This window comes from Aethalodelphis obliquidens, unplaced genomic scaffold, assembly GCF_003676395.1.
Source record: "Aethalodelphis obliquidens isolate GAN/ISIS:26980383/991018 unplaced genomic scaffold, ASM367639v1 scaffold49, whole genome shotgun sequence".
Taxonomy (NCBI): Eukaryota; Metazoa; Chordata; class Mammalia; order Artiodactyla; family Delphinidae; genus Aethalodelphis; species Aethalodelphis obliquidens.
Genome location: NW_020837993.1, coordinates 10,691,842 through 10,718,046, shown reverse-complemented (window position 1 = coordinate 10,718,046; position 26,205 = coordinate 10,691,842). Strand labels below are relative to the sequence as shown.

General features: G+C 47.2%; 1 protein-coding gene across 6 annotated transcripts in view; it reads left to right on the top strand.

Moving 5' to 3' along the window:
• Positions 1-26,205, top strand: part of IGF1R (insulin like growth factor 1 receptor) — a 307,791-nt gene that overhangs the window by 57,054 nt on the left and 224,532 nt on the right. For all 6 annotated transcript variants that reach the window (XM_027083187.1, XM_027083186.1, XM_027083185.1 and 3 more), the window contains one exon: positions 3,682-4,227. In XM_027083187.1, the coding sequence (XP_026938988.1) occupies positions 3,682-4,227 (546 nt within the window). The remainder of the gene's footprint in view (positions 1-3,681; positions 4,228-26,205) is intronic.

Genomic DNA, 26,205 nt, shown 5'->3' with positions numbered 1-26,205 from the left:
GCCTTCTGGCTTGCAGAGTTTCTGCTGAAAGTTCAGCTGTTAACCTTATTGGGATTCCCTTGTATGTTATTTGTTGCTTTTCCCTTGCTGCTTTTAATATTTTTTCTTTGTATTTAATTTTTGATAGTTTGATTAATATGTGTCTTGGCGTGTTTCTCCTGGATTTATTCTGTATGGGACTCTCTGTGCTTCCTGGACTTGATTGACTATTTCCTTTCCCATATTAGGGAAGTTTTCAACTATAATCTCTTCAAGTGTTTTCTCAGTCCCTTTCTTTTTCTCTTCTTCTTTGGGACCCCTATAATTCGAATGTTGGTGCATTTAATGTTGTCCTAGAGGTCTCTGAGACTGTCCTCAGTTCTTTTCATTCTTTTTTCTTTATTCTGTTCTGCAGTAGTTATTTCCACTATTTTAACTTCCAGGTCACGTATCTGTTTTTCTGCATCAGTTATTCTGCTATTGATTCCTTCTAGAGAATTTTTAATTTCATTTATTAAATTGTTCATCATTGTTTGCTCTTTAGTTCTTCTAATCCTTGTTAAACGTTTCTTGTATTTTCTCCATTCTATTTCCAAGATTTTGGATCACCTTTACTATCATTATTCTGAATTCTTTTTCAGGTAGACTGCTGATTTCCTCTTCATTTGTTAGGTCTGGTCGGTTTTTATCTTGCTCCTTCATCTGCTGTGTGTTTTTCTGTCTTCTCATTGTACTTAACTTACTGTGTTTGGGGTCTCTTTTCTGCAGGCTGCAGGTTCATAGTTCTCGTTATTTTTGGTGTCTGCTCCCAGTGGGTAAGGTTGGTTCAGTGGGCTGTGTAGGCTTCCTGGTGGAGGAGACTGGTGCCTGTGTTCTGGTGGATGAGACTGGATCTTGTCTTTCTGGTGGGCAGGACCATGTCCGGTGGTGTGTTTTTGGGTGTCTGTGAACTTATTATGATTTTAGGCAGCCTCTCTGCTAATGTGTGGGGTTGTGTTCCTGTCTTGCTAGTTGTTTGGCATAGGGTGTCCAGCACTGTAGCTTGCTGGTCATTGAGTGGAGCTGGGTCTTCGCTTCAAGATGGAGATCTGTGAGAGAGCTTTCACCGTTTTTTATTACGTGGGGCTGGGAGGTCTCTGGTGAACTCGGCTCTACCACCTCAGAGGCTCAGGCCTGACAGCCAGCTGGAGCACCAAGACTGTGATTGTGGAGGCTTGGTGAATCCAAAATCTGATGTAGTAGGCCAGCAGGCCGGAGACTCTGGGAAGAGTTGCAGCCCAAACGAAGGCTGCCGGCAGAATCCCTGTCCTTGGTTTTGATAATGTCATTGGAGGCTTTGCTAAGCTATTTGGTATCATGACCAGGGCAGAAGGGTAGTTGGAGTGGGTTGGAGGTAACCGGTTGGTGAAGATGCTAAGAGATGGGACTGTCCAAGAACTATGTGAAGTTTGGCTGTGAAGGGGCTGGTGTGTTGTGTATGTGACCTTATGTGAAGTACTTGTCTCCTCAAATCGAATTCCTCACCTTCCAGCTGGTGATGGGATTACATAATGTGAGGTACTGTTGAGAGCATCGCAGGAAATGAAGCACACTGATGCATCCAGAGCTTCCAGCACAACCTCTTGCCTGACTGTGGATGTTCTCAGAGTGCTTGTTTCTCCCGTGCTCTTCTCTGTCTGAGAGGCTTCATTTTCCCATCAGTAAAAGGAGGAAATTAGGCCAAATGAAGTTTCCAGTTCTAGGTTCTCACACGTTGCCTGCTTCTCAGCCCAGGGGCTCCCCACTTCCCCCTCTCCCACTGCCTCTGTCCAGTTTCTGCCTGTGGCTGTAAGCCCCACTGGACTCTCTTCCCTTTTCCCACATCTACTCTGCTTTGATTCTGTCTTGCACTCGATCACCAGATTACTTCTCCAAAAAAAAACCACAACACCTTGCTTAGCCTTCTCTCTCACCCAAGAGTCTTGAGAGGGGCCTCATTCCTGAGATGAATGTACCTGTCCCCACCTGTGATCCTTTATGACTTGAGCTGTGCTAGACTCACTTCTGCTCTCCTCTGCACCCCTGGCCATCAGATTGGCTGCCGCTTGAATGTATCTTGTTCTGCCTTTTCTCTGGCCTCTGGAATGTTATACCCAGTTTTAAATCCCACCTGTCCCTCAGGAGCTGGTGCGTGTGCAGTGCCCCTTGGTGCTGTGATACAAAGGACCATCTCTCTGCAGGAAGCTCCAAGGCTACTCCTGTCTGCCTTGCTTAGTTCCACTCACATCTAGAGTGGGCCTGCAATGTGCACACACCAACCACCTCCTGCTTCACCTGACAGTTGTTTATCACAGGTCTCAGCTCCCGCCTCCACCACGAGCCTCCTCTGAGGTTTCTTTGCATCTCCTGCAGTGCCATGCATGTTGGGTGCTTCACAAATTAACAAATTACATCAATCAAAAAACGTCACTTTGAGAAGCTGTAATGGAAGGTTTGGGGATTATTAAGTTTTAAGAGAGGATAGTAACCAAGGGTTTTTCTTTGTGTGTATGTTTAGAATTAAAAAAAAAAGTTTCCAGTATTGAGGCTGTTTTATCAAAAGCCTTTAAAATCTGCAGATGCCTTGGCCCAGCAATTCTACTTCTAGGGATTTGCCCTAAGAAAACAGTTTTGAATATCTGCAGAGAATGTCCACTGCAGTGTTGTTTATGATGTGAAAATATGGAGATAACCTAAATATCCAACAATAGGGGATTGGTTTAAAAAGAAAAGAACTCACGGTGCATATTCATATCCTAGAATTACTGTCTCCTTAAAATAATGATGTAGTAAGGCAATGACTTGGTAAAATGTTCATATGAAATGAAGGAAGTATGTTTGAAAACATATTATTGTCCGATTTCCTTTACCTTAAATTATAAAGAAAGGATAATTGGCATAGGTAGTGGTATCTTTGGATGTTGGGATTACTGATGATTTTTACTGTCTTTTTGCTATCTGTTACCTAACCTTTCTGCAGGAAGCATACTTTCTTGATTAAGAAAACACTTTATTAAAGTTGGAATTGGATACCTCTTTTATTCATATAAATCACATATTCTTATCTTGCTGCTAAGTTAGCCTTTCTGTCTACACTCATGCAGTGTTGGGGAGAGCCCAAGGCCACCTGCCCATGTCAAATGGTGGTAGGAAACATGGGAGCGTGCTTCTTGGGGTCCCTACCTTCTAGGTCACAGTGACTGTTCTCCAGTGTATACTGCATGGTGTCCTTGAGGCTGGCTGCAAGAGTGAGTCGTTGTCCCTTGGCTCCTGAGCTCTGTGTTCAGGTGCAGGGCACTGACGCTCTGCAGCAGGGGTGGGGAATGTGCAGCCTGGCAGCTGTGCAGTCAGGCCTGGGTTGCAACCTTGACCCTCCCCTGTGCTCCTGTGCGGCCCTGGGCTTTAAGCTGTGGTTTGCACATTGGTGGGATGGGGATGGCACCTCCCGTGACAGTGAGTGTGTTGCACAGCATCTGGCCCAGACTGGGCACTTCCCCAAGGACGGCTGGCTGCTGAGCTCCCCAGATAGCCCACCTGCAGCCACTCCTAAATGGGGTCTTATTTCTTTAATAATAATATAGGTTTCCTGGAAACTGGTCATGTTATGGGTTGGGAAATAGTTTTTAAAAAGTGGTTTCCTTGTAACTGAGACCTGTCCCGCCCTCCCCTCTTGTCTCCCTGCAGTCTGTGGGCCAGGCATCGACATCCGCAACGACTACCAGCAGCTGAAGCGGCTGGAGAACTGCACGGTGATCGAGGGCTACCTCCACATCCTGCTCATTTCCAAGGCTGAGGACTACCGCAGCTACCGCTTCCCCAAGCTCACGGTCATCACTGAGTACCTGCTGCTGTTCCGCGTGGCCGGCCTCGAGAGCCTCGGTGACCTCTTCCCCAACCTCACAGTCATCCGTGGCTGGAAGCTCTTCTACAACTACGCCCTGGTCATCTTCGAGATGACCAACCTCAAGGATATTGGGCTCTACAACCTGCGAAACATTACCCGTGGGGCCATCCGGATCGAGAAGAATGCTGACCTCTGCTACCTCTCCACGGTGGACTGGTCCCTAATCCTGGATGCCGTGTCCAATAACTACATCGTGGGGAATAAGCCCCCAAAGGAGTGTGGGGACCTGTGCCCGGGGACGATGGAGGAGAAGCCGCTGTGTGAGAAGACGACCATCAACAACGAGTACAACTACCGCTGCTGGACCACGAACCGCTGTCAGAAAAGTAAGATGAGGATATGACCGTGGCTCCCCTCCTGCTTCTCTCTACCCCCCTCCCCCGCCCTCCCTCCTCTTCTGAATGCGTGGTTCCGACGGGTGGATACGGCTGTATTGCAATTAGGATGTGGGGTCTTGAGGGGCTTCCTTTTGCATCTGGGAACTGGTAGGTGCAGGACTGTGGCCTGGCTGCAGGCCATCCCGGCTTCTGTCAGACCATTCCAGTCACACACTAGAAACCGTCACTGCACTCCTGGGCTAGAGGCTTGAGGAACTGCTGCTTTGAATTTCTGATGAGAAGGGTGACCTGGTGTGCTTGAAAGTGCCTAAGCCCTGGCAGTCAGAGGCTGCATACGTATCAGCTCTTCCATCCTTTGCGTGAAAGGATGTTTTTTGGTAACGCAGGGCTTCCTTAGCGTGAGTACACCTGGAATATTGTGGAATAAAGGAAAGGTAAAGGCTAATTCACATCCTGTGAAAGTGGTGACCCGCACCCAGTCCTTGGTCCTTAATGATGACGTTACAGTGCTTGGGCATCCTGGTTTATGATGGAGCATCCTTGGAGCACCACCCCAAGGCGGTGGGGGCAGGGGAACCCTGGACCAGTTTCTAGGAGTCCCAGGTTCAGGTCGACCTTGCAGGCTTTGTACACCCCAGGCTACTGCTTCCTTTCTTTTCTACCTCTTTCTTGAAGAATTGTGCAAATCTTGTGAATCACTTATTGAAAGAACTTTGCAGTGTGTTTACTGGTCTTGGGGGTCAGGTGGTGGTATTTGGAAGATTCTCGTTTATTCATCTGCTGTGTGTGCTTATTTTCCTTTGAGTATAACTGAACTCTTGCCTGATTGTGATCGATACCTTGAGCGCCGGGTTGTTGGGTATTGAAATGTGACTCTGGGCCTTTGTCTTCTTGCTTTCAGCAATGTTTAGGTCTGTTGGCCAGGAGGGTTCCCCTCACTGGTTGGAAGGCAGTGTGGTAGCTATAAATAGCTGTTTAATGGTTGGCCCAGTTAGAGACCCAAGGAGCCCATGTACTGTAGCTAGTCACGGAGAGCCAAGAAATCCCAAATTGGTAGGCTTGCCTAAACCGTGATGCGTGTAAAATAAACAGACCAAAGGCCAGAGCCCACAGGTAACATTGTTTCAGTTCCCTGCCAGCCAGGGTGGAAGCAGAGAAAGGATGCTTGCTTTGAAGAGCACACGCTTTCCTGCCCTCTGTCATTGGATCAGCGGGTAGGTGAACACTGGTTCGGTAAGGGAGGGATCCCACTGGCTGAAACCAGGACCTTGAAGAGCTGAGAACACCATTGGGCCACTTGGAGAATCCCTTTTGGCTAAGGTTGGGGGAAATACTGTGCTGAAGTCATATTTGTGATTGATTAAAATAGTATCCTATCATTAGGTTACCTGCTAGTTCTGAGAAAACAACAAAAAATATTTTCAAGTAGTCTTGACATTTAAAACTTTTATTTTAAAAGAAAAAGCCATCATCAAAGGAGGTGTCATGTGTCGTGGAAAGATGTTGGATGTGGTATAAGAGGCCCGGGTGACCGTGGGCCAGCCAGCCATTCTGGGCTGTAGTTGGATATGTTTAGAATGTTCCATTGGGCAGCCCCATACTATTCCTTAGTGGTGATCACGTGTGTGTGCAAAACTGATTTGAAAACTCGTAAGGTCTGTACAAAAGGGAGGTGTTACATAAAAAGTCGTTAGGTGGGCACTTGTTCAGTGATTCAGTCGGTATATTTAGGTCTCACTATGGACTTTGGGCTGTTTCTGGCCAGCTGCTTGTTGAAGAAGCCTGGAGCAGGGGCGAGGCATGAGTTCTGGGCCCAAGTCTAGTAGCCGTGACTAGAAATGAGCAAGTAACTTAAACTTGGCTTGGCCCTCAGTTTCTTCATCTGCAAAATGTGATAGCCCCTTGCCTTCCCCATAGGGCTGTTGGAAGATTAGAAAGAGAAAGAGGAAGAGCTCCATGAGAAAGGACCAGGAGATGGAAATGGGGCCTTGGTGCTTCTACAACTGATGCTGATGGGCCTGCTGGCCAGACACCCTCTCCTCCAAGGCCACACCCTGCAGCCTTCTCCCAGGCCAGTGTCTCAGGCCTCCTGATGTTTTTCTGTGATTTCACAATGGAGTATTTATTTAAAATTAATAACAGCATTCAGGGAAATTGTCTCCCCTTCAGCTTGTCCTGAAAACTCAAGCGTTGGCAGGTTTCTTGGAGATTTTCTAGTTGAATCAGAACTCTTTCCCTTTGCATAGATTCCCTTCTGACCTGCTCTGTCCTGTGGAGTAGCCACTAGCCCCACGTCTTGCCGAGTACTTGAACTGTGGCCTATCCGAATTGAGATATTTTTAAGTGTAAAATACACACTGGATTTCAAAGTGTAGTATGGGGGAAAGAAAGTAAGATATTTCCTTAATATTTTGTATATTGATTACATGTTAAAAATGATGCTTGAGATGAAGTAAAATATATTCCTATAATTTCACCTGTTTCTTTTTACTTTTTAATATGGCTTCTAGAAAATTTGAAATTGCAGATGTAGTTCGCATTCTAATTCTTTTGGAGAATGCTGCTTTAGATCATGCCGTCAAAGGCCCTGGGTTCTTGCCCGCATCATCTCTCTGGCTGAGCACTGCAGTGCTGTGGTGCTCCACAGCTCTCCAGCCAGAGAGCTTAGGAACGATTCAAGGAGCCAGGTGGAGGGCATTGAGTCCAAACAGAATGTCTGCCTTGGGGTCCACATTAGTCTTAAGATGGCCAATTTAAAAGATTTAAGCATAGAAGAATCCCATTCTATTTTTCTTCCCAGGGCTGGCTACAGACGGAGGGGGAGCATCTGGAGAGATATGTCCAGTCAGGGATATGTGTGACATTTTTGACATAACGGAGAAACACTCAGTTATGCAGTGCTGATAGGCAGTTTTCACCTGACGCTCTCCTTTAAACTCCCTCTGTAGATCCTGACTGCGGTGGCAGGCAACTTCGTCTACAGCCCCGCTAAGGAAATTACTACGCTGTGGGTTCTCTGCCCGCTTCTGTATTTCTCTGTTGTCTTACAATTTTGAGGGGTGGTTTTATGCAGGCTTGAGTTACTCATTCCTAGAAAGTGATTGACCCTTAGAAAAATGGAGTATGGCTTTTTCCTTCCATGACAGTGTAACTGGTGCCCCCTGAGATGCGACACCGTTGACTCCTTCATCCCTGCCTGCCAGCGTCACTGATTCTCCTCCTACCTGTGCAGCTGTCTCTTTTCTGGCTCCTCGTCCAGTCTTTAATAGCTGTTTTCCAGAGTAACATCCTGGGCCCTCTCTCCACTGTCCTGTTCCCCCAGAATATCTCACCCACTGCTTCAGCATCCTCCCATCTGCATCTGGCTTCCAAATACCATCTCCAGCTCTGACCTCTGTGTGAGCTCTCGACCACGTCTGCTGTCATGACTGGACCCCCATGGGCGTTTCAGCATCTGGTGGTCTTCTCTGGCTCCTCATTTATAGCCCAGGGTTTTCCTTGTTTCCACTCCTGTGGGTAGTGTTCTTGTTCTCCAAGCTCCCATGTCGGACACTTGGGTACCATCTGGATGCTTCCTTCTCCAACCAGACACCAAGCCCTTTCCATCTGAAATGTTTCCCTAGTCTGCCTTCCTCTGCTCTCCCCGTGTTCGGTGACACGGCCTCTCCCCAGCCTTCTTGCCTCTCTGTCTCGGCCCAGTGACCTTCCCCACACACATGCTGACCAAGAGGCTCCTGTCCCTAAAATCCTGTAGAGGAGCCTGTGAAACCCCATGAAGCGGGCTGTGCACCTGGCCTTGTGCCTTCAGGTCCTTGACCGCGGTGGTGTTCTCCCCCACTGACCAGCTGGCCGCCCACTGCTGGAGGACTGCAGGGCTTTGTGGACTCCGGTGAGCCCTTCCTGAAGAGGAGAAGCCTGTCTGTGGTGCTGAGTAAATTCTGGGCATATCTTCCAACGCTTGGTCAGCGTGGCTGTCCCCCCAGGGGTGAGCACGCACCTGCTTTGTGAAAGACTGATTGTCAGGAAAATACATTTTCCCCCTTGCGCAGAGAAGGGTGTGGAGTAACAGTCCTCAGTGAGCCAAAAGCCTCGAGGATTATGAAATGCGGATGTTTCCTGTGTAATTTTCATGGTCGTTGCTCCCAGGGAGTCACCCAGACCGTCCCCAGCTCATAACTGGCTGGGAGGGTCAACCATGGGTGGGAGCTCTTCTCTCCCCTGCCCCGGTCAGAATGATTCAAAGCCAAAGATGATGGAGAAGGGTGGGAACCATCTTGAAAGTTGAAGCTTGGCCTGGGGTGCTGTTCATTTATTCGCTGGAGGTCGGCCACGTCCACGGAGGGAATGGGGTGAACCTTCTCTGGGCACCTGTGCTTCTTTCCCCACCCAGTGTGTTGCCTAACTGTGTGTGGTGTTTGCTTGCGTTGGGGCTTTCTGGTACCTGATTTCAGGTATTACACCCCCCTCACCAAAAAAAAAAAAAAAAAAAAAAAAAAAAAAATCCAAAAACTTACTGCTGAAGTTAGTCTCCAAGTACTTTGTAACCCGTCAGGGTGAACAGCTTGTGGTCCACTCGGATCACTATGTTGCCTGTGAGCAGGCCTGGTCTTTGCCAGGCAATCCACCAAGCCTGCAAGCCTGGCCGTGTTGGAAGTTGGCTTCGCTGGTGGTGCAGCCTTACTGCAATTAAAAAGGCATTGACTGGGAACAGCTGTCCCGGAGCTTGTTGCATTTCCTACTGTCTTCGAGATGAGAAACCAGAAAAATAGCAGAGCGGAGCCTTCAAGTGACAAGGCAGGAAATGGCTCCCTTTGTTGACAAAAGGAACACATTATACTGCCGTCTCACTGATGGGGTCAGGGACTTCAAATGAAGGCAGGTGGTGTAAAAAAGATAATTCTACGTGTTTTCCCCCCAAACATGTTCTTCTGTTTTTGTTTATCGGACACTCCTCACAAGGGTGGTATTGGTGTGTGGGGCGGAATTGCACCCCTTCCTCATTTGCTTACAGATTGATATGTCAGGCCTGCCAGGTAAAAGTGGGGGGCTTGTTTAAGTTTTTGTAAATCACCTGCTGCATTGAGATGAGGTGGGGAGACAGTTTTTCTGCCTTGAGACCCCATGCATTATTTCATCCTAACACTTCTGGCTAATTCTTCTTTTCTTCTTTTTCTTTTTTAAAGCTTCTTGTGAGGGAGATTTCCCCCTGTGAAATACCGTGTAGTCTCTTGCCACTGTGGACCAGGGTAGGGGCCTGCGTGTCCGCGTGGGGCAGAGGGAGGCCTGAGCATCCGAGAGGAAGGGGCAGACCGTCCAGAGGGCTCCGGCCTGTGTGTAGCTCGGAGCTGGTCTCTCTCCCCCTGGAAGGCCCCTGCTCTGGTTGGCTGCTCCCAGTGTGGGGGTTTCTTTATTTAGACGGGGGTCACATGCCCCTGGGCCTCACTTCTCTGCCTTCTATAGTCACGCATAAAGGTAGCATTCTCTTCTCCCTGACTGGCGACCCTGTTACCAAGATGGAGAGGCACTTTGTGCCCCTCTGTCCCGTGGACCCTCTTAGCTGACCCCGCCACTTAGTTCCCGTACCTTGTCATTGAAAGGCTTCATTCTCGGCTAAGTGTCACCTAATTAAGGTGTCACTCTCCTGCGCTCCCTTCAGAAGTTTGTTTTTTAATAGGGATCTCATCTTAGAGATGAAAAAGCTTTCAGAATAAGTCTCCTAGGGTGATTTTTGCAATTCTAGGTGTTTGGAAAATATTCTGGACTCCCTTCCCATCTCATCAGTTAAGCCTACTTGTAAGACCATTCTGGTTTCTTCCTACTCCTAAAAAGCCTCTTTCTTTTGTTGCGTTAATATTTCTATCTTGCTTTCCTTGTGTGTGTGCCAGCGTGACATTCTCTGCTAGAGTGGGGATGACGTGGAACGTGTGGGCCCGTGGCTAATCCTGTCCTGGACTGCGTTGCTCAACTTGAGTGCATAGGGTGGCTTGGGACTTAGGTTTGGCTCGCAGTGGAGCTGGGAGCCATGACTTGGAAACACTCCTCCTTCTAGCACATGGTGTGATGCTGGGACTCAGGCAGCATGAGGTGGGGTCTCTGACACCATCCTGGGATGGAGTGCCCCCCTGACTTGGAGGAAGCAAGAGACAGCCAAGGTGTTCCAGGAACGCTGGGGACAGGAGATGGAATCTCTGTCTGCAACACACAGGATACAGAATAGGCATCTGTTTATCACTGTGCCTAACTTCGGAATCTGGACTTAAGACATGTACAGATCTTTTATGTGGAAGAAGGAACCCCATAACCCCCCTAGCTTTATGGAAATCCAAAAGCTAGACCATTCTGGGTTCTGCCACTGGCTAACACATGTGAGCTGGACGTTGTCATGAGAGCTGGGGTTTTGTCTAGTTCCTGACAGGCCTGTCTTCTCAGTCTCTGGAGGAATAGCTCCCTGCAGAGCCCTCGTAGCTGTGTGAGCTGCCCTGCAGGAGGAGGCGAGGGCTGAGCACTTCTTAGAGCTCGGGGGAGACAGCTGCCATCTCAGGTCAGGGAGTGATGGGGGCTTCTGGGGCCTGTGTAGGCAGGGAAGAGTGTCCAGGGAAGATTGTGCTCCTTCAGGGTCAGCATGGCCACTCTTCTGCAGTGTTCAGGGTGTCTTGTTGCTGGCCAGGACCTCACTCCTGGTTTTCCCAGCGTATGCATCCCTGACAACACTGTGGAGGCAGCAGCTACCATCACGTGCCTGCCACCTTCTACTTGACTGGTCTTCAGGCATGTTTAGGTGGCCTTACACCTGGAAGGTGTGGGTTTCCCCTGTGGACCATTATGGTATTTAAGATTGAGATTTGCAAGAATATATAATTTTGTACAAAATAGGATTTAAAAAAAAAAAACCCTACATTCCAGTATGGACAAATGACATCATATGGCAAAGGTTTAAGAACAGTCTGTGAGGCTTCCCTGGTGGCACAGTGGTTGAGAATCTGCCTGCCAACGCAGGGGACACGGGTTCGAGCCCTGGTCTGGGAAGATCCCACATGCTGTGGAGCAACTGGACCCGTGAGCCACAACTACTGAGCCTGCGCGACTGGAGCTTGTGCTCCACAACGGGAGAGGCCGCGATAGTGAGAGGCCCACGCACCGCCATGAAGGGTGGCCCCCGCTCGCCGCAACTAGAGAAAGCCCTTGCACAGAAACGAAGACCCAACACAGCCAAAAATAAAATAAATAAATAAGTAAAAATTTTAAAAAAAGGAACAGTCTGTGAATTGAGAGGATTCCATACATTAGCCTTCTGTGTTCCCAGGTGCTGGGGTGAGGCTTCCAGGACCCATCTTCCATCTCTGAAACAGGAATGAGCAGGTTTGGAATTTGTAAAGCACTGGACAGAGGGTACAGCACATAGTAGGTTCTTGGAAAATGGTAGCAGCTGCTATTATTTTTAAAAATCGAACTTAATACCTAAGAGCTGCATTCTGAGGTTATTTAAAATTCTGAGCATTAAACTGGATTGACTGTGTATGTTTACTGCCATGTCTTATATGGTCTTTCTCTATTGCTTTTTCTAAATTGCAAAAATTCAATTATCATAAATAGCATGGCATAGTGTAGGAGTGGTTCTTGCTAGTTTAATCCAAATTGTTCAAATTGCTGTGCCTGTCCAGATAAGCCATATCTTTAAAGGACATTCGGTGAGGTACATATGTCTATATGGGGATGCCAGTGGGGCCTCTATAGTTACGTGTAAACTCTATTTATTTGGTTATCAAACCATATGAATTTATTCCGCTTGCAGGCTTGGTGTTGGGAAGAATTAAGAATATCAACAAGATTCTTGTTTGATTCTAACATTAAATATTATCTTTTTAAAATGTGTTTTTCGCAGAGAGCAGCAGAGTGGGCACAATTTGGGGTAAAGATAACAAGGACGTACATTTTTATTTGTGACAACTGCAGGTCTCACAGGGTAAAGGTAGCTAACTGCCTGCTCCCTGCTGAAGCATGTGCCTGTTTATTCTCTTCTTTGGGTAATACTAACTTGGTGTGTGTGCGTGCACGTGTGCGCGTGCATACCACTTTATTCTCCCACCCAGCCTCTTCTGCTTTGGCTGTTTTGTTTTATTTCCATCCTCTCACCCCCAGTGCAGGAAACAAACACTGGGTCTCTCTGTCCTCCCTTAGATCTTCCTTCCGTTCAAGGGGATCAGGTGGGTGGGAAAATGCTGTGCAGGAATGTCAGGCCCTCTCCCGGAAGCCCAACTTCTATTTCAGCTCATTATCTGACAGAAATCGCTTTTTGTTTCTCTGCCGTGGTCACAAGCAACCACCGGGTCCTCTTTCCTTTCTTTGTGCCATTTTTCACGGCATCCACGTGGGATGGGAACAGAGGCAGTGTGTTTGGGGACTCTGCATTAAGACGGTGCAGACAGACCCGACCCATGTGTAGCTGCCTCCCATTTGTTTTTGCAAATCCTAATGAAGGGACTCGGGTGAAGGCTGTGAGGTTACTGGAGCTGGTGCAGGCAGGCAGGCCGCTGAGTGCAGGGACTGAGGCTGGGCAGCCCCTGGGCCCTGATCCGTCTATGCCCGGGGCCCCTGGGAAGCAGGGCCCAGCTGTGACGCGCCTCCATCTGCCCTTAGCAGCAGATCTATGAACCGAGGCTGCCGTTCTGGGTTTCTGGATAGATGCAAAGTGCTTGGATGGTTTTTAGCAGCTGCCAAGACCGGGGAGTAGGGCTTAGTAGTAAAAAGGGTGAAAAAATAAAAGAAAATTAGGAAGCACAGAAATACAAAAAAAGGCAAGATGAAGGTTGATATTAGAAACACTTCCTGGGCAGCCGAAGTGTTGTTCGAATTAGGATTTATTTATTTATTTATTTATTTATTTTAACCCCAGAAGGTATTAGTGGTAATATGGAGACAAATGGAAACTAGTCAGATTTCCTCGGTCCAGAAAATGCAAGCTTTATTCCTGTGGTTCCCAGTGTGATGTTTCTGTCCTGATTTCTTGACCTCCAAATGGCCCCTTATGCTTTGCTAAATCGACAATGTTATTAGGGTCTTATTAGACTGTTCCTCAGATAGGTTATAGGATGTATTTTTGTTCCCTTCCTCAGGGGACTTGAAATGATTGGATTATTTTGTAATACGTTGATACTTCTTTTAGAAGCATTTGCATAACTGTGTCAAAGAAGCTTTGGAACAGGTTTTTAAGCAGTGTTGCAGGAAATGTCCCTCGTGCTCTCCTCCACTCATGAGGGAAGACAGAGCAGCCCAGATGCAGGATGGGGCATTTCATGCTCCCTCTTTGTAACTTCACTCATGGGCTGGGTGCACCGTCCAGGTGGTACAGTCTAGGTGACATGGTATCATCTTCTGAGATCAGTGGGTTTCCTGCCCCTCTGACCCCAGCCGCCCCCTCTTTGTGGCCATCATTTCACATTCACTGTGGGAGTCAAGGCTCGAAGGATCTTGACACCATCGTTGCTTATGAATAGAATTCTGAGAATGTATCATTTTCTCAGAAGAATGCTTCTTTAGCTCAACAAATATTTCTTGTTTGCTAAGAAAAAAATCCTTGGAAAAGTCATTGGATGCCCAAGATGGGCGACTAGGAGGAGGGGTGAACTTCTGGGTCTGCTTAAATAAAGCAGTATTTTATTGAGAGGCAATTGATAAAACAGCCAAAGCCAACTTAACAGACTGTCATTTTAAGATGAATTTGTTTTGCAGGATTAATTTGATTTTACATTTTAGATACAACAGCTCTCTGGGCCCCACTGTTGCTTCTGCCTGTTACCAGGCAGAGGAAATGGTTAGGCTGCAGCCACAGATTCACTGAATTTCATGCTAACGCTGTGGGGTCAGGGGACTTAAGACCCTCAACTTGACTTGGTCCCATGGGAAGGTTTATACTGTTTTTTTGGGTAACTGCAACTCTGTCTTGTTGGGCACTGTTGTTCTAACATGGAAAGCCTCAGAGCTTAGAGAGGAGCCACTGAAGATGTGTGAGGAGGGATTAAGTGGTTGTGAGAGGGAAATGGTGATCGGGATGGTGTTCAGACCCCCTTTCCACTAGTAAATAAAAGGTGAGTGGTTTTGGTGACTGGTTTAGCCTGAGCCAGTGCAGATTCTCTTTTCGTAAACAAGCCTGGTGTACATCGTGCAGTTTTAAAAGTGTAAAGTGTGGACTTTCATATGCCAACTCTTCAACCACCAGTCTCAAACTCTTCCACCATTATCAAAATAAATGCAGACCTCTCGTCAGCATCTTCTCATCTCTGAAGCTAGGATGGAGAGACAGGTGGTGGGTAATCAAAAGGCAAGGAGGAGTAGGGGGCCGCCCTGCCTCACGATCAGATGGAATTTGCATGGAAATTGTGAACACACAAGCATCATTGTTTATTGCAGAAAGCACTGACGAGACTCCTCTGCTGCCGGGTAGCTGAGCGGCCCAATGCCAGCCCTTCCCCTCCCTGCTCCTCGGTTTCCTCATCTTTCCCTGTTGCAGAGTAAGGTGTTGGGGACCTGGGATGGAGCCACTGGCCCTGGCCTTCAGGAAACACTGCTGGAGAATGGAAACAGGTGTTCTAGACTCGCCGTGGTGTGAAGCAGTTGACCTCTTTTGGGATGGGCCCTACCCTTAGGGACAGGCTCCGAGAGCAGTCCTTGGAGAGTGGGCTGGGAGTAGTGGTCTCTGACAAGCTCACCGAGGGGTAGCAGATAGAGCATAGGCTGGCGAAGCATCTCAGTGAAAGGGTAGAAGGAGAGAAAAGCAAAATTCCCATTGTTTCCTTCGGTCAGCCTGTTGTGTGCAAGTCCCATGACAGGCAATGAGATGATAGAAACTTAGTATTTTGTTAAGAGAGAAGATAAAAACGTGGCATTGCAGAGAGAGACACACACACAGCGTATGCCGTGTGATGAGGCACTCCACATTTTTTGCCTAAAGAGAAGGAGAGGCAGCAAGTGCTAAGAGCTCCAAGGGGGGAGAGTTCTGTATTTGGAGCTTTGCATGGAAAGAGCATTTGCCTCAAGTGAAATGGAAGGCTTTCATGCAGAACGTTCCCACTTGCTCAGTACTGTTTGCCTAGCACTGTATACACGGCCCTCAACTCATGAATGGGTTGCACTTTGCAAGCCGTATGGAAGGTGGAGGGTATTATTTCACAAAAACAGAAGTCTGAGTGGTGATTGAGGTCCCAGCCGGCAGCCCTGCCCCAAGCCTGTTCAGCTGAGATATCATTTGTATGTAACTCCTGCCGATAGCTTGTAGAAGAGACTTGTTGAGCTTTATCCCAGAAGGTGGTGCCTTTGCTGACTGATGGGTGAGGCAGGGGTGGTGATGGGAAGCTGGTGGTTTCCACTTTATATCTGATTAAAAAAAAAAGAATCCCTCCCTGAGGGCTCAGCCTTTCCCAGATGGTCAGACAGGCCTTCGGGACGAGGCTGGAGTGTGCAGTGGGAACAGGAGCTGGGACTCAGCATTCTGGTGTCCCACTTGGCTGGGTGGGAGGATTCTAAGTTGAATCCAGAACACGTCCACCAGAAGGTGCAATTTCTGCCCTTGAAGGACTCAAGTTGGTTTCTGTGGTGGTGGACTTTTGGTTCATTACTCATGTCATGATGTTTATGAAGTGCGGATTTGTGACCTATGTCTGGGTTAGATTCCCTGCTCCACCACCAGGGCCACCAAGCAAGTTTTATTACATAAGGTCAGTAAAGTGTCTGACAGTCTCTGGAACCAGAACAGTCTCAGGACATTTTAGTTCCTCCTCTTTTTCCCACTTTGGATCTGATGTGTTTGGGGGGCTGATTTAAGCTTTTTATCACTTTTCTTATTGTGAACTGTTCTTTGTAAATTGTGACAACAAAGGGATCGCAGACAGCCTCCTCCCTCTCTCCTGTCTCTGTCCTCTAGTCAGAGAAAAACTCAGCCTATGATCTTTGGCCTAGAGAAATATTAAATCTATGTTAAGTATGCAGACATGAATGGGCAAAGGAAGGATTTGTGGCAATGAGGATCTGCTGAAACAAATAAGTCATGTAAATAGGCAGAAAGAAATGTGAAATTGATTGCATCTTTCAGCTCCTGGTACTTAATGCAAAGATAAAGTAGTGGGAAAAGGTTGTCACTTGAAGTAATAGAAAGATGAGGGAATTTTGAACCTGGCTGGGATTTTCCTGCCTGCTAATAGAGTGACTTGGATTACAGACTATAAAAGTGAAGATGTTTGAGGAGGGCAGTTCCATTTAGTACGGATCATGACACTCCCTGCTTTCTGAGCATCTTCTGTTCCAGAGGGGAAGAAGCAGAAATCCCCAGGCCTGGAAGATATTGGATAACAGCTCATTAAACTCTTGTCATAAGCCTTCATTTAGCGTCGTGGGAAGACTCACAATATCTACATTATGAAACCACTTAGATTTTTAAAAAATGCATGTTGTTAACATTTTTTGTTTATTAAGTGGAGCAGTAGATTGGAACTGAATGGATTTGATTCTCTCATCCTGTGTCGTATGCTCAGAAGCCCAAGGTTTCCCAGAATTTTTATTGTGGTAGTGAGAGCACATTTAATTAGTAGGTTTGAAAAGCTTTGGAACAGTTTAGGCCTGTCCACAGTTAATTGACTCAGTGATTAATATTTTGAGAAAATGTGAAGAATTAAACAAATTTACATTTCTTCTAGGATTTTATTTTGTTATTTAAGGTTATACTAAGTGAGTTAATTTTTGAACTAATAGACTAAAGCAAACTATAGCAGGTAACCACTAACTGTTCATGTTATGCATCACCCTCCAGCACACCCCAGATTATTCCATGCGCATCACCTGTGAACCAAGAACCTATGCGCTTACAAGATTAATTTTTAAGGAGGCTCAACTTTCTGGATTTCCATGGTAAGGAAGTTTTTGGTGTGGGCCCCAGAAATGAGAGCTTCCTGGGAGGTAGAGACCGTCTCTCCAGATGGGTCAGTGAAGGACTGTTGTGTGTTGTCTTCTAGGCACTGGCAGTTCTGAAGCAGGGGCTACTAGTGCAGGATGAAAAAGCCGGTTCAGGGAGCTGCAGTATGTCTGTGTGGATCTCACAGTGGAAAGAAAGCTTTAGAGATCATCTAGTCTGACCCCTGACTCGGTTCAGAAATCCCGTCTCCAAGGACCTCAGCATGTGCTCTCACGTGTCTGGCCATTTTCACTCTGTCATGGTGAACCTCTCCTGGGCCCACAGCTTCATTTTTCCATTAAGCTAAGACCTCTGTAGTAGATGCACCCTTGACATTTTTCCTTGTATCTAAACGTATGCTTGACTGGGGGTGGGCTTTCTAGCTGAGAAGGGGCCTGGGTTAGAGCGAACAGGCTGTGATGGCTCCAGAGCGCTTTGCCCTTGTAGAACATGTTCTGGTTTAGGAAGTGAGAAGAGAGCTTTTCCTTCAGTGGAGAAAGGAGGCAACAGGAGGCTGAGACCCCTGGTCTCACCCCTTGTCCTCACAGCAGGATCCTTCAGCCCTGCCCAGGTATCTATGGATTTGGTTATTCAAGGGTGTGGTGCCATTAGAGCAAAAGAAAAGTCATGGGCCCTGGAATATATAGAAGTTCAATTAGAACTTTGTGTTCCATGTGACTTTGTAGGAACTAGCTTCACATGCCGTGCTTAATCCCCCTGAAAAGTCATGGTGAATTAGAGGGAAACTTCGACTTGAAAAAGGTCTGGAAGATTGAGCCAAGGCCACCCCCACGGCTCTTGAGGGTCAAGCTGTTTTAGAACCTGGAACACTCCCCTGTCCACCGTCTCCAGCTGGGCACACTCCCTCCTTCCCCTGCCATCATCCGCCCTGCTCCCTTTTCCACTCTCAAGGGCCCTGGGCCTGATGAGAGGGTGGGTGAGTGCCCTAGGCCATACCGATAACATTGTGAACAGTGCCAAGAGAAAGGTATTCACCTGATGGTAGAAACATAGCTGCAGCATCTTATTAGGTCTGGGTCATTGTCTCCTTGTTCAGTATCTTTACGTGATTCAGTGTTTTCTGTGGGATAGGAAAAAAAATCCACATCTAAATCCCAGGCATCTAACAATATTGACAAAAGGGCATTTTTGCTAATCTCTGGTTAAAGCTCTTCAAAACCTGTTAGCAGATCCCCCTACATTTGGAGGTTTTGCAGATTAGAACCCCACCATGCTTCTGCAAATCCCGAAATGAGCTGGCCCTCCAAGGAGCCTGTTGATCTAACCGTGGTGGACCCTGGGGTCTAGCGGGATCAGCTCAGAGGGGAGTTCTTCTGCGTGAGATCTCTGTACAGGTGAACTGACCCCTGCGCCCCCTGGATCCCTGTGGCAATTAGAAAGGACTGTGTTTATGATCGCAGCCAGCCTTCATGGAGCAATTACTACGTGCCAGGCGCCTCTCGAGTGGTCTCCTTCAATCTTTGTCGAAGCCTGTAGGGTGTATGTGGCCATTCCCATCCCCTCCATTTTTTATGGATGAGGAAACTGAGGCACAGAGAATGACATAACAGGTGTAAGTTTTCATGCAGCTAAGCTGCCAACCTGGAATCAGACCTGCTTTTCTTTGATTCCATAGCCTGTGATTCTCCCCATCACACCATGCCACTTTCCAGGGAGCCGCCATGTGCTGTCCAGTGAACATACACCCAACAGTGACCAGCTAGCCTGTCTTGCGCTGGAGAAGGCTAGGCCCCACGGTTGACCGATTCTTGATATCCTGCTCTAGCCAAGGGGCTTCGGTGCACAGCCACCTAGTAAAGGTGGTGAGGGTTCTGTTAGCGCGGCCTCCCCACCTCCTCCCTCTTATTCCTCCCCCTCCCCCCAACCCACCTTCTTTACATGGTCAGAAAATGTATGACTCTAAAGATAAAGGAAAGATGAAAATGAAAGAGTAACATAAGCATAGTCAAATTACAGATGCTTAATTATGAAATGACTTGTTTCTGAATTTTAAATACTTGTGTCTCAGACTTTACTCCCCCCTCCCCTCCCCTCCCCTCCACTTAGGGTGGATTTATTTTTACATTGATGGATTATTTTCACATAGGGAGCAAAACTTTGAGCTGATCAGTGATCAGGTACCTTTGTTTGGCTGATTTGTGACTGGGAGACTTTTTTTTTCTTTTTAAAACCCTTCTTTAATCTTGTAAAAATATCTTTAAATGAATGGATGCTTTAGCTCTGGTCAAGGGCAGGTTGTGATAAAGGACTAAAGGGATGTGATTTACAGGAAACTTTTTATTCTTTTATTTAAAAAAAGAAGTAACAGTCATGCAGGGAGTAATATGAAGTGTCAGGAAATGATTTCTTGAAATCAAATCTTGGATTGCCGATTTCACCATGAATTAGACTCCTGAATGATGAGTTGGCCACATAGCCCTTTTTTTTTTTTTTTTTTTTCAGTTTTCTTTTATTTATTGGGTAAACCAAACTTGTTGCCTGTCCGGTGTTTAGTTCTGCTTCCCTCAGGCAACCATCATTTACTCAGAGTTTTACTCAAAGAGATAAAGGTGCACCATGAAACTCTGCTCTACGATCCGTTAGCAAAGTTAGGCCTGAGTCCAGAGCCCAGATGCTCTGCGAGCCCCGTGTATGTGTGTGTGTGGTGGTGGTGGGGGGCGGGCAGAGGGCTGTCACTGGAGCTCAGGTGGCCCCACCCTCTGCAAAAGTGACTGTCCTGCCCCTCCTGCGCTGCACCCCGGCTAGAGGGCAGAGCTCAGGTTTTCTCTCTGGGGAAGGGGCCCTGGGCTGCTTCCTCCACCCGCCTGTCCTCCTGTCCTCTGGGTGGGCTGGGCACCGGCGAATTCCTGTGCACTTAGTCACCAGGCGTGCAGCCGCGGGACGATGGTGAGACCGAGACCGCTGCGGCTGCTGTCACCCCAAAGGAATGCCCGCTGCCCAACTGCTGGGCTGGAAAAGGTCTCCTACAGGCAGCCCCGCTGAGGCCAAGGGAAGCCCCCTCCTCTGCTTTCCCATCAAAGGAAAAAGGAGCCAGAGCTAGCACTGTGCTCCCTGGATATGACCCTTCAACTCACTTTTTAAATGCGTATTTTTGTTTTGCACATTCCTGGGTCTGTAAACACACCCATGGCTATTCAAGCTAGGCATGTTAGTGAAAAGCGATGTTTCCGGCAAGAATTTCTCCCCATTGGATCACCTGTCCTTTTGTCACTCTGGGAAAGGCTGGCCAGCTTTGGTGGGGGTGGGAACGGTCAGGTTGGCTTCTTCAGCCTGGGCTTCTTCAGCCAGGGCTTCCCTCGAGACCCCTGTTCATGGGACAGCAGAACAAGGATGAGGGTTGGCCCCCAGTCTTACCTGTGCCAGCTTGTTGAGCCCATCCTGCCTGTTCCCCCAAAGTCAGCTGCTGGGTGAAACCCCAGGGTATGGCTGGTAGTTTTTTCTCTGAACAGATTTTTAAGTGGCTTCCTTTACTCTAGTGGGGAAGCCAACACCTTTACCCTGTGTCCAGAAAGCTCCTTCTAGAAGGAGATAGTAGAATCAGACAGATCCAGCTGAGAGTCTTGGCTGTGTTAGCTCCTGGCTCCGACACCTTGGTCCGGAGCTTCCCTTTCTGTGGCTCTTCTGTGAGCCGGGTGCTGGCTTCCTTCCCAGGCTGTAGGGGGTAAAGGACAGGGCTCAGCACAGGGCCTGGCACAGGACCCTTCCTCAGTGTAATACCAGCAGACGCCGTCGTGATGCTTTTACTCCCATGGGTGGAAGTATTACAGAATGAGAGGATTACAAAGTAGGCACAGAAATATTGCATATTGAATGCTTTGGGTTCATACATTTCCAAAGAGTGAGATTCTCACCACACCGCTGTTTTCTTAGAAGTTAGATCTTCATATGCCGATAGAAATTAAGTGTAAAAAGGTGCAGACCATTGTAGGCAGTGTGAGCCTTCAGGTCTGCCTTTAGAAAGAGCATATGTGGTGGTAAATGCTTGTACAACCATGAAATAGTTTTCCAAAAGGACTCCCAGACAGTGATAAGCACTTATACTCTGTGGGAAGAGGCTGGAGATGCTGAGTGACCCCCACTGTTCACCTTGTGCTCTTTTAGCACTGTGTGGATTTTCTGATCATGTGCATTTAGTGCTTTTATTCTTTTCGAAGGTCAGCGGGTATTATCTGGACAATAGGATTATGGTCCGTTTTTTAATTTTCTTTGTTATACTTCTTTGCCTTAAAAAAACTGTAATGTGGTTTTTTTTAAGGTAGTTTTTTGTTTTGTTTTATCTCTTTTCTTTCTTTTTTTTTTTTTTGTGGTACGCGGGCCTCTCACTGTTGTGGCCTCTCCCGCTGCAGAGCACAGGCTCCAGACGCGCAGGCTCAGCGGCCATGGCTCACGGGCCCAGCCGCTCCGCGGCATGTGGGATCTTCCTGGACCGGGGCACAAACCCGTGTCCCCTGCATCGGCAGGCGGACTCTCAACCACTGCACCACCAGGGAAGCCCCCCCCCTTTTTTTTTTTTTTTTGCTGTTTTGTTTTATTTTTCTTCACATCTGATTGTCCTTCTGTGAGAGCAGGCTCTGTGTGAGGACTTAGTGAAATCCTCAGCTCTCTGGAGACAGTAGCTGGGAAGCTCCTTGCTGTTCCTATTGAGAATCGGGCTTTCTCAGGAATAGAAGCCTGGGATTCACCTTCATCCTCTATAAGAGCCCAAACAGTAGGTGCTGGCAGGGACCTTGGTCCGGAATGCCCTTGGGACTGTGTGTGTGTGTGTTTCTTTGGTAAATGGCCTTGACAATGCCGTGTACTTTTGGCAGGCTTGGATAAGGTATTCCCTGCGTAACCCTTGAAAAGAACAATTCTCACTTGTTACACCCTGTTTCTGCAGTTCCATGATTTTGTAATTAAAAATTTATGGGATCCCAGGGGCCCATTTAAAGGGCGTCTGGTCTTAACAGACTAGGTAAAAACAGAATTTGTGTCATTGGTTCCTTTGATTTCTCAAATATGGTTATTTGTAAGTGCCTCCTACTGGATGCTTGTGCTCAGTGTTTTATTGATGAAAGAGGCAAGATTACCTAAGGAAACCAGGTGGCCTCACATTCTAATGTCTGAGTGCATCACTGCTTCTCGGGCATTACCTTGGGCAGGTCACCTTGCCTCTCTTGGAAACAGGAAAAGGCATTGTACCCCATCAGTGGTTTGCAGGTTTTTTGACCAGACCCACAGTAAGACGTAGATTTACATCCTAGCCCCAGGACAAAATAAGGATATAACTAAGATAAGTGTTTCCAAAACACTTCTTATCTGATACAGTGCTCACTCTTCCTACCCAAGAAATACCATAATATTTTCTTATTCGATTCTAACGCTGGTAAGAGATGTATTCAACTGATTTTGAGAACTGTCACTGGGTGGCAACTTGGGGTTTGAAAAACACATGATTAAGGTCTTTTCTAGCTTTGATTTTGAGATTAAGGTCTTTTCTAGCTCTGATTTTGAGTGTGTTGGCTCCGAGTTGAGAATCCTGAACTTAGTACACATGGAATTGGCCTTTGAGGTCAGCTTTCTGTTTTCTTATGAAAATGAGGAGGGAAGAGCATTACTTATTTCTTAATGGCTACCCCCAAGGATGGGAGGGTTATAAGAATTTGAGTGTATGTTCCTAGTGGAAGGGTGTATTTTGTTGTCCATCCACAAGCATTTTTGAATATTGTGATCAATTGTATCTTATATACTTTATATCACTTCCTACTTTGTAAAATAACTTAAGTTTGCCATTATTTTTGTTACTTCAATAACTGACTTTTGTACCTTCCTGTTTTTCCTCATACTACTTTAATACATACCAAAAAACTAAAGAATTTATCACGTCATTGTAACCACCAGTGTATTATTTTATACTGGAGGCTTTTTATTAGAAGGGAGCTTGATTCAGAGTGACAGCAGATAATGTATGAGCGCTTATTATGTACTGGGTGCTCTTTCTGTTAACTCACACTTGCAAATAACCCCATTAGCTAAGTTCTAGCCAAGCTTTGTTGGGCGTGTGAAATCATTAGACGAATTTTGAAAATAACTTGGTCTGTTCTGAAAGGCTCTATGTGATCCAAACCCTGTGGACCAGTCCCTGGTAACTTTGACGGCCATTTTGAAATGTTACCATAGTGATAATTCTTCTGGAATCTCAAGCCATTAAAAGTGATATGGCTAACTCTGGGCTGTGTGCTATAAAAATAGGTGTCATGGAATGTGTGAATCCTTTTCTCAAGATTATAGTCTATACCAACTGAAGGAATATTTTAGTTGATCCTAGAATACTTATTAGGGGCTTGTTGCTCTGCTACCTCTTTTCTTCCTGACGCAGGTCATCGATCCGCATAATCATTAACCTGTTGGAATGAATGGCGTTTAAAAAACTGTTCAATTTTTCCCTCATCTGATGACTTCAGTTATTTTGTCCCTTGCTTCCTTCTCCCAGTGAATTTTTCAAATTGGGTTATGACAAAAGATTAATGACTATTGATATAGCTTCCATAGATTGGTTTGTTTAACTGTGGCTGGGACTTTGGCCTCTTACCCCACCAGTCGTGGCGCCTCTTCGAGGAGGCTTGGGAGTTGGCACCAATTATGTCCTGTTTCCTGGAATGTGCTGTGGGCACCTCAGTGGACAGAACACCCTTTCAGCTTTGTGCTGCCCCTTTCACTTCTGAACCCCAGGGTAATAATTAAAAGAGTCTATATTAGTCCCTTCTCTCGTTAGAGGAATACAGGTTGGCGACTCGTAAATAGCGATTAACCCAATGGTCTGGGACGTGAGGCAAACCGCTGGAGAATGTGGTCGGCAGGGACAGTTGACAGCATGTTTACACACAGTTGTGCTGTTGGTTCTATGTGTTGACTGGAGTTACTGTCACTGGGGGCAGGGGTTGGGGGGGAGACCAGCTTCACTCCGCCAAGTGGGTAGCGTTAGACCGACTGTGTGTATTTCACAGTCATGGTCCTCACCTCCAAGCTCTCAGTACCATGCGTGCAGCACTGAGGTTCAGCACGCATTGGCTGGTTGCTGCCTCTGCCGGGCACTGAGCTCAGCTCTGGGGACGTGAAGATGAGGGCGCATAGCTGCTCTCCTGGAGGAGACTCACCTAGTGGCACAGACTGAGGTGTTAATAAACTACACAGCAGTGTGGCGTGGATTTTATCAGGGCTGTGTGTGAAGTGTCATGGGAGCCTGGGAGGGGGCTGGTTGGCGTGGAGGGGTCAGGGATGGGTCACACATGAGCAGGGCCTCAGCAGATGCAGAGGAGTTTGTTAGGTACCAGAGATTGAGGGATGAAGTGAATAAAGGCAGTACAGGAATAAATTGGATAGGCAGATTGCCTCAAAGAATGGGGCGGGGAGGCTGGCAGAAACCAGGTTGTGCTGGGCCAGTTTGTCTGCGTGACTGAGGAGATTGGACCTGACTTTACAGGCAGGTGGTGGCTGAGAAGCAGGAGAATGCTAAGAGCAGGTTTGTGTTCTGTAAAGGTTCTCTGACAGTCATTGGGGGAGGGAGGAAGAGAAGCTGGTAGACGCGGTGGGTGGAGAGCGAGCATAGAAAAGGGTGCCAGAGGCCTTTGGAGAAAGATTTAGCAGGACCTGGTGAAGGATGAGGGTGATGGGGACAGCAGAAGAAAAGCAACGAGCCTAAGCATGACCAGTTGAAGAAACTGAGTGATCGCTGGTGCCATTGACCAGGATAGAGGAAGACAGGATAGAAATTTGGTGGGGAGGGAGGGAGAGTGTCTACAGTTTCAACGTGTTAAGTTTGGGGTGCTTGGTGTGAGCAGGTGGACCAGTCTAGGAGGTTTCTGGAAACACCAACATGGCTAGAGAGAGAGAAAGCAGTGGATGCTGTTCTGGAAATCATCCCAGGACTTTGGAGGGGTGTGTGGAGTGGGAAGAAGAGAGTCCCTGGGCCCACTTTTCAGGATAAATCTTCATCTTTTAAATATTCTATATAAGAAAGAGCAGCAGATACACAGAAGGATGTCTGTGCATCATCAAGCACCTGGCATATTCCCTGGAGGAGAGCTCAGTGAGCCCCTGTAGCAGCAGGAACCCCCAGCCCCTAGTGACCTGGGGACTGGGTCCAATGGCAGCTCTGAGTCTCCAAGGGAGGAGGCTGTTTTGAAGGGCCCAGGTTCTTTCTGTCAGGTTTCAAACAAAGATAGAGGAACCACAGAGAAAGTTTAGGTTAAGCCCCATGTGGTCCAGAGGAGGCCACAGTATCTCAGGAAGGGAAATTCATCCAAGGCCTTTGGAGGAGCCAGGCCTCCCCTACTGTTGCCTTTCCCCCAGCACTATCACTTGAGAGAATAATCCTCCAGAAGCCTTAAGCGTATTCTCAGTATAAGTAGCGTGAGCAAAACTACCTGATAAAGGTGAGAAGGGATGGAACCCCCTCCACCCTACCCAGTAAGATCTTAACAAGATGTGGATGTAACACAGGACTGCTTGTGAGCTACTTCTGCTTCCAAAATCACCATGCTAGGGACCCCTAAACAATGACCAGAAAAGGGTCTTTGGGAGGCAAAGCCTAGGGGTTTATCTGGTTTACCTCTGATCACCTCTTCCTTTCTTACAAGTCTTATGTCCAGATAATTTAGTACATTTGATCTGCTAGCGGGTGGGACCGTAATGGGGCTGATATTACACACCCTGAAAGTCCTTTACAAACATACCATGGTGGTGATAACAATAGTTTCCCGAGCAGCAGGTAACATTAGCCTGCCTCATGGGACCCTCGGATGCTGGCCATGCATGTTGCCATTCTTAGATGGAAGCGTGTGCATTCAATTCATGTAAACTATACTGCTGTTTCCATTTGAGGTTTTTGCTGTACTGTAATTTCTTTAGATTTTGTATTTTCCATAATGGTATCACTTAATGTAAAGATCACTCAGGCTTCGTGGCTGGGCATAATAACAGGTATTCATTCTCCTTTAGCAATTTTCCTGTCCTGTTAACCTACA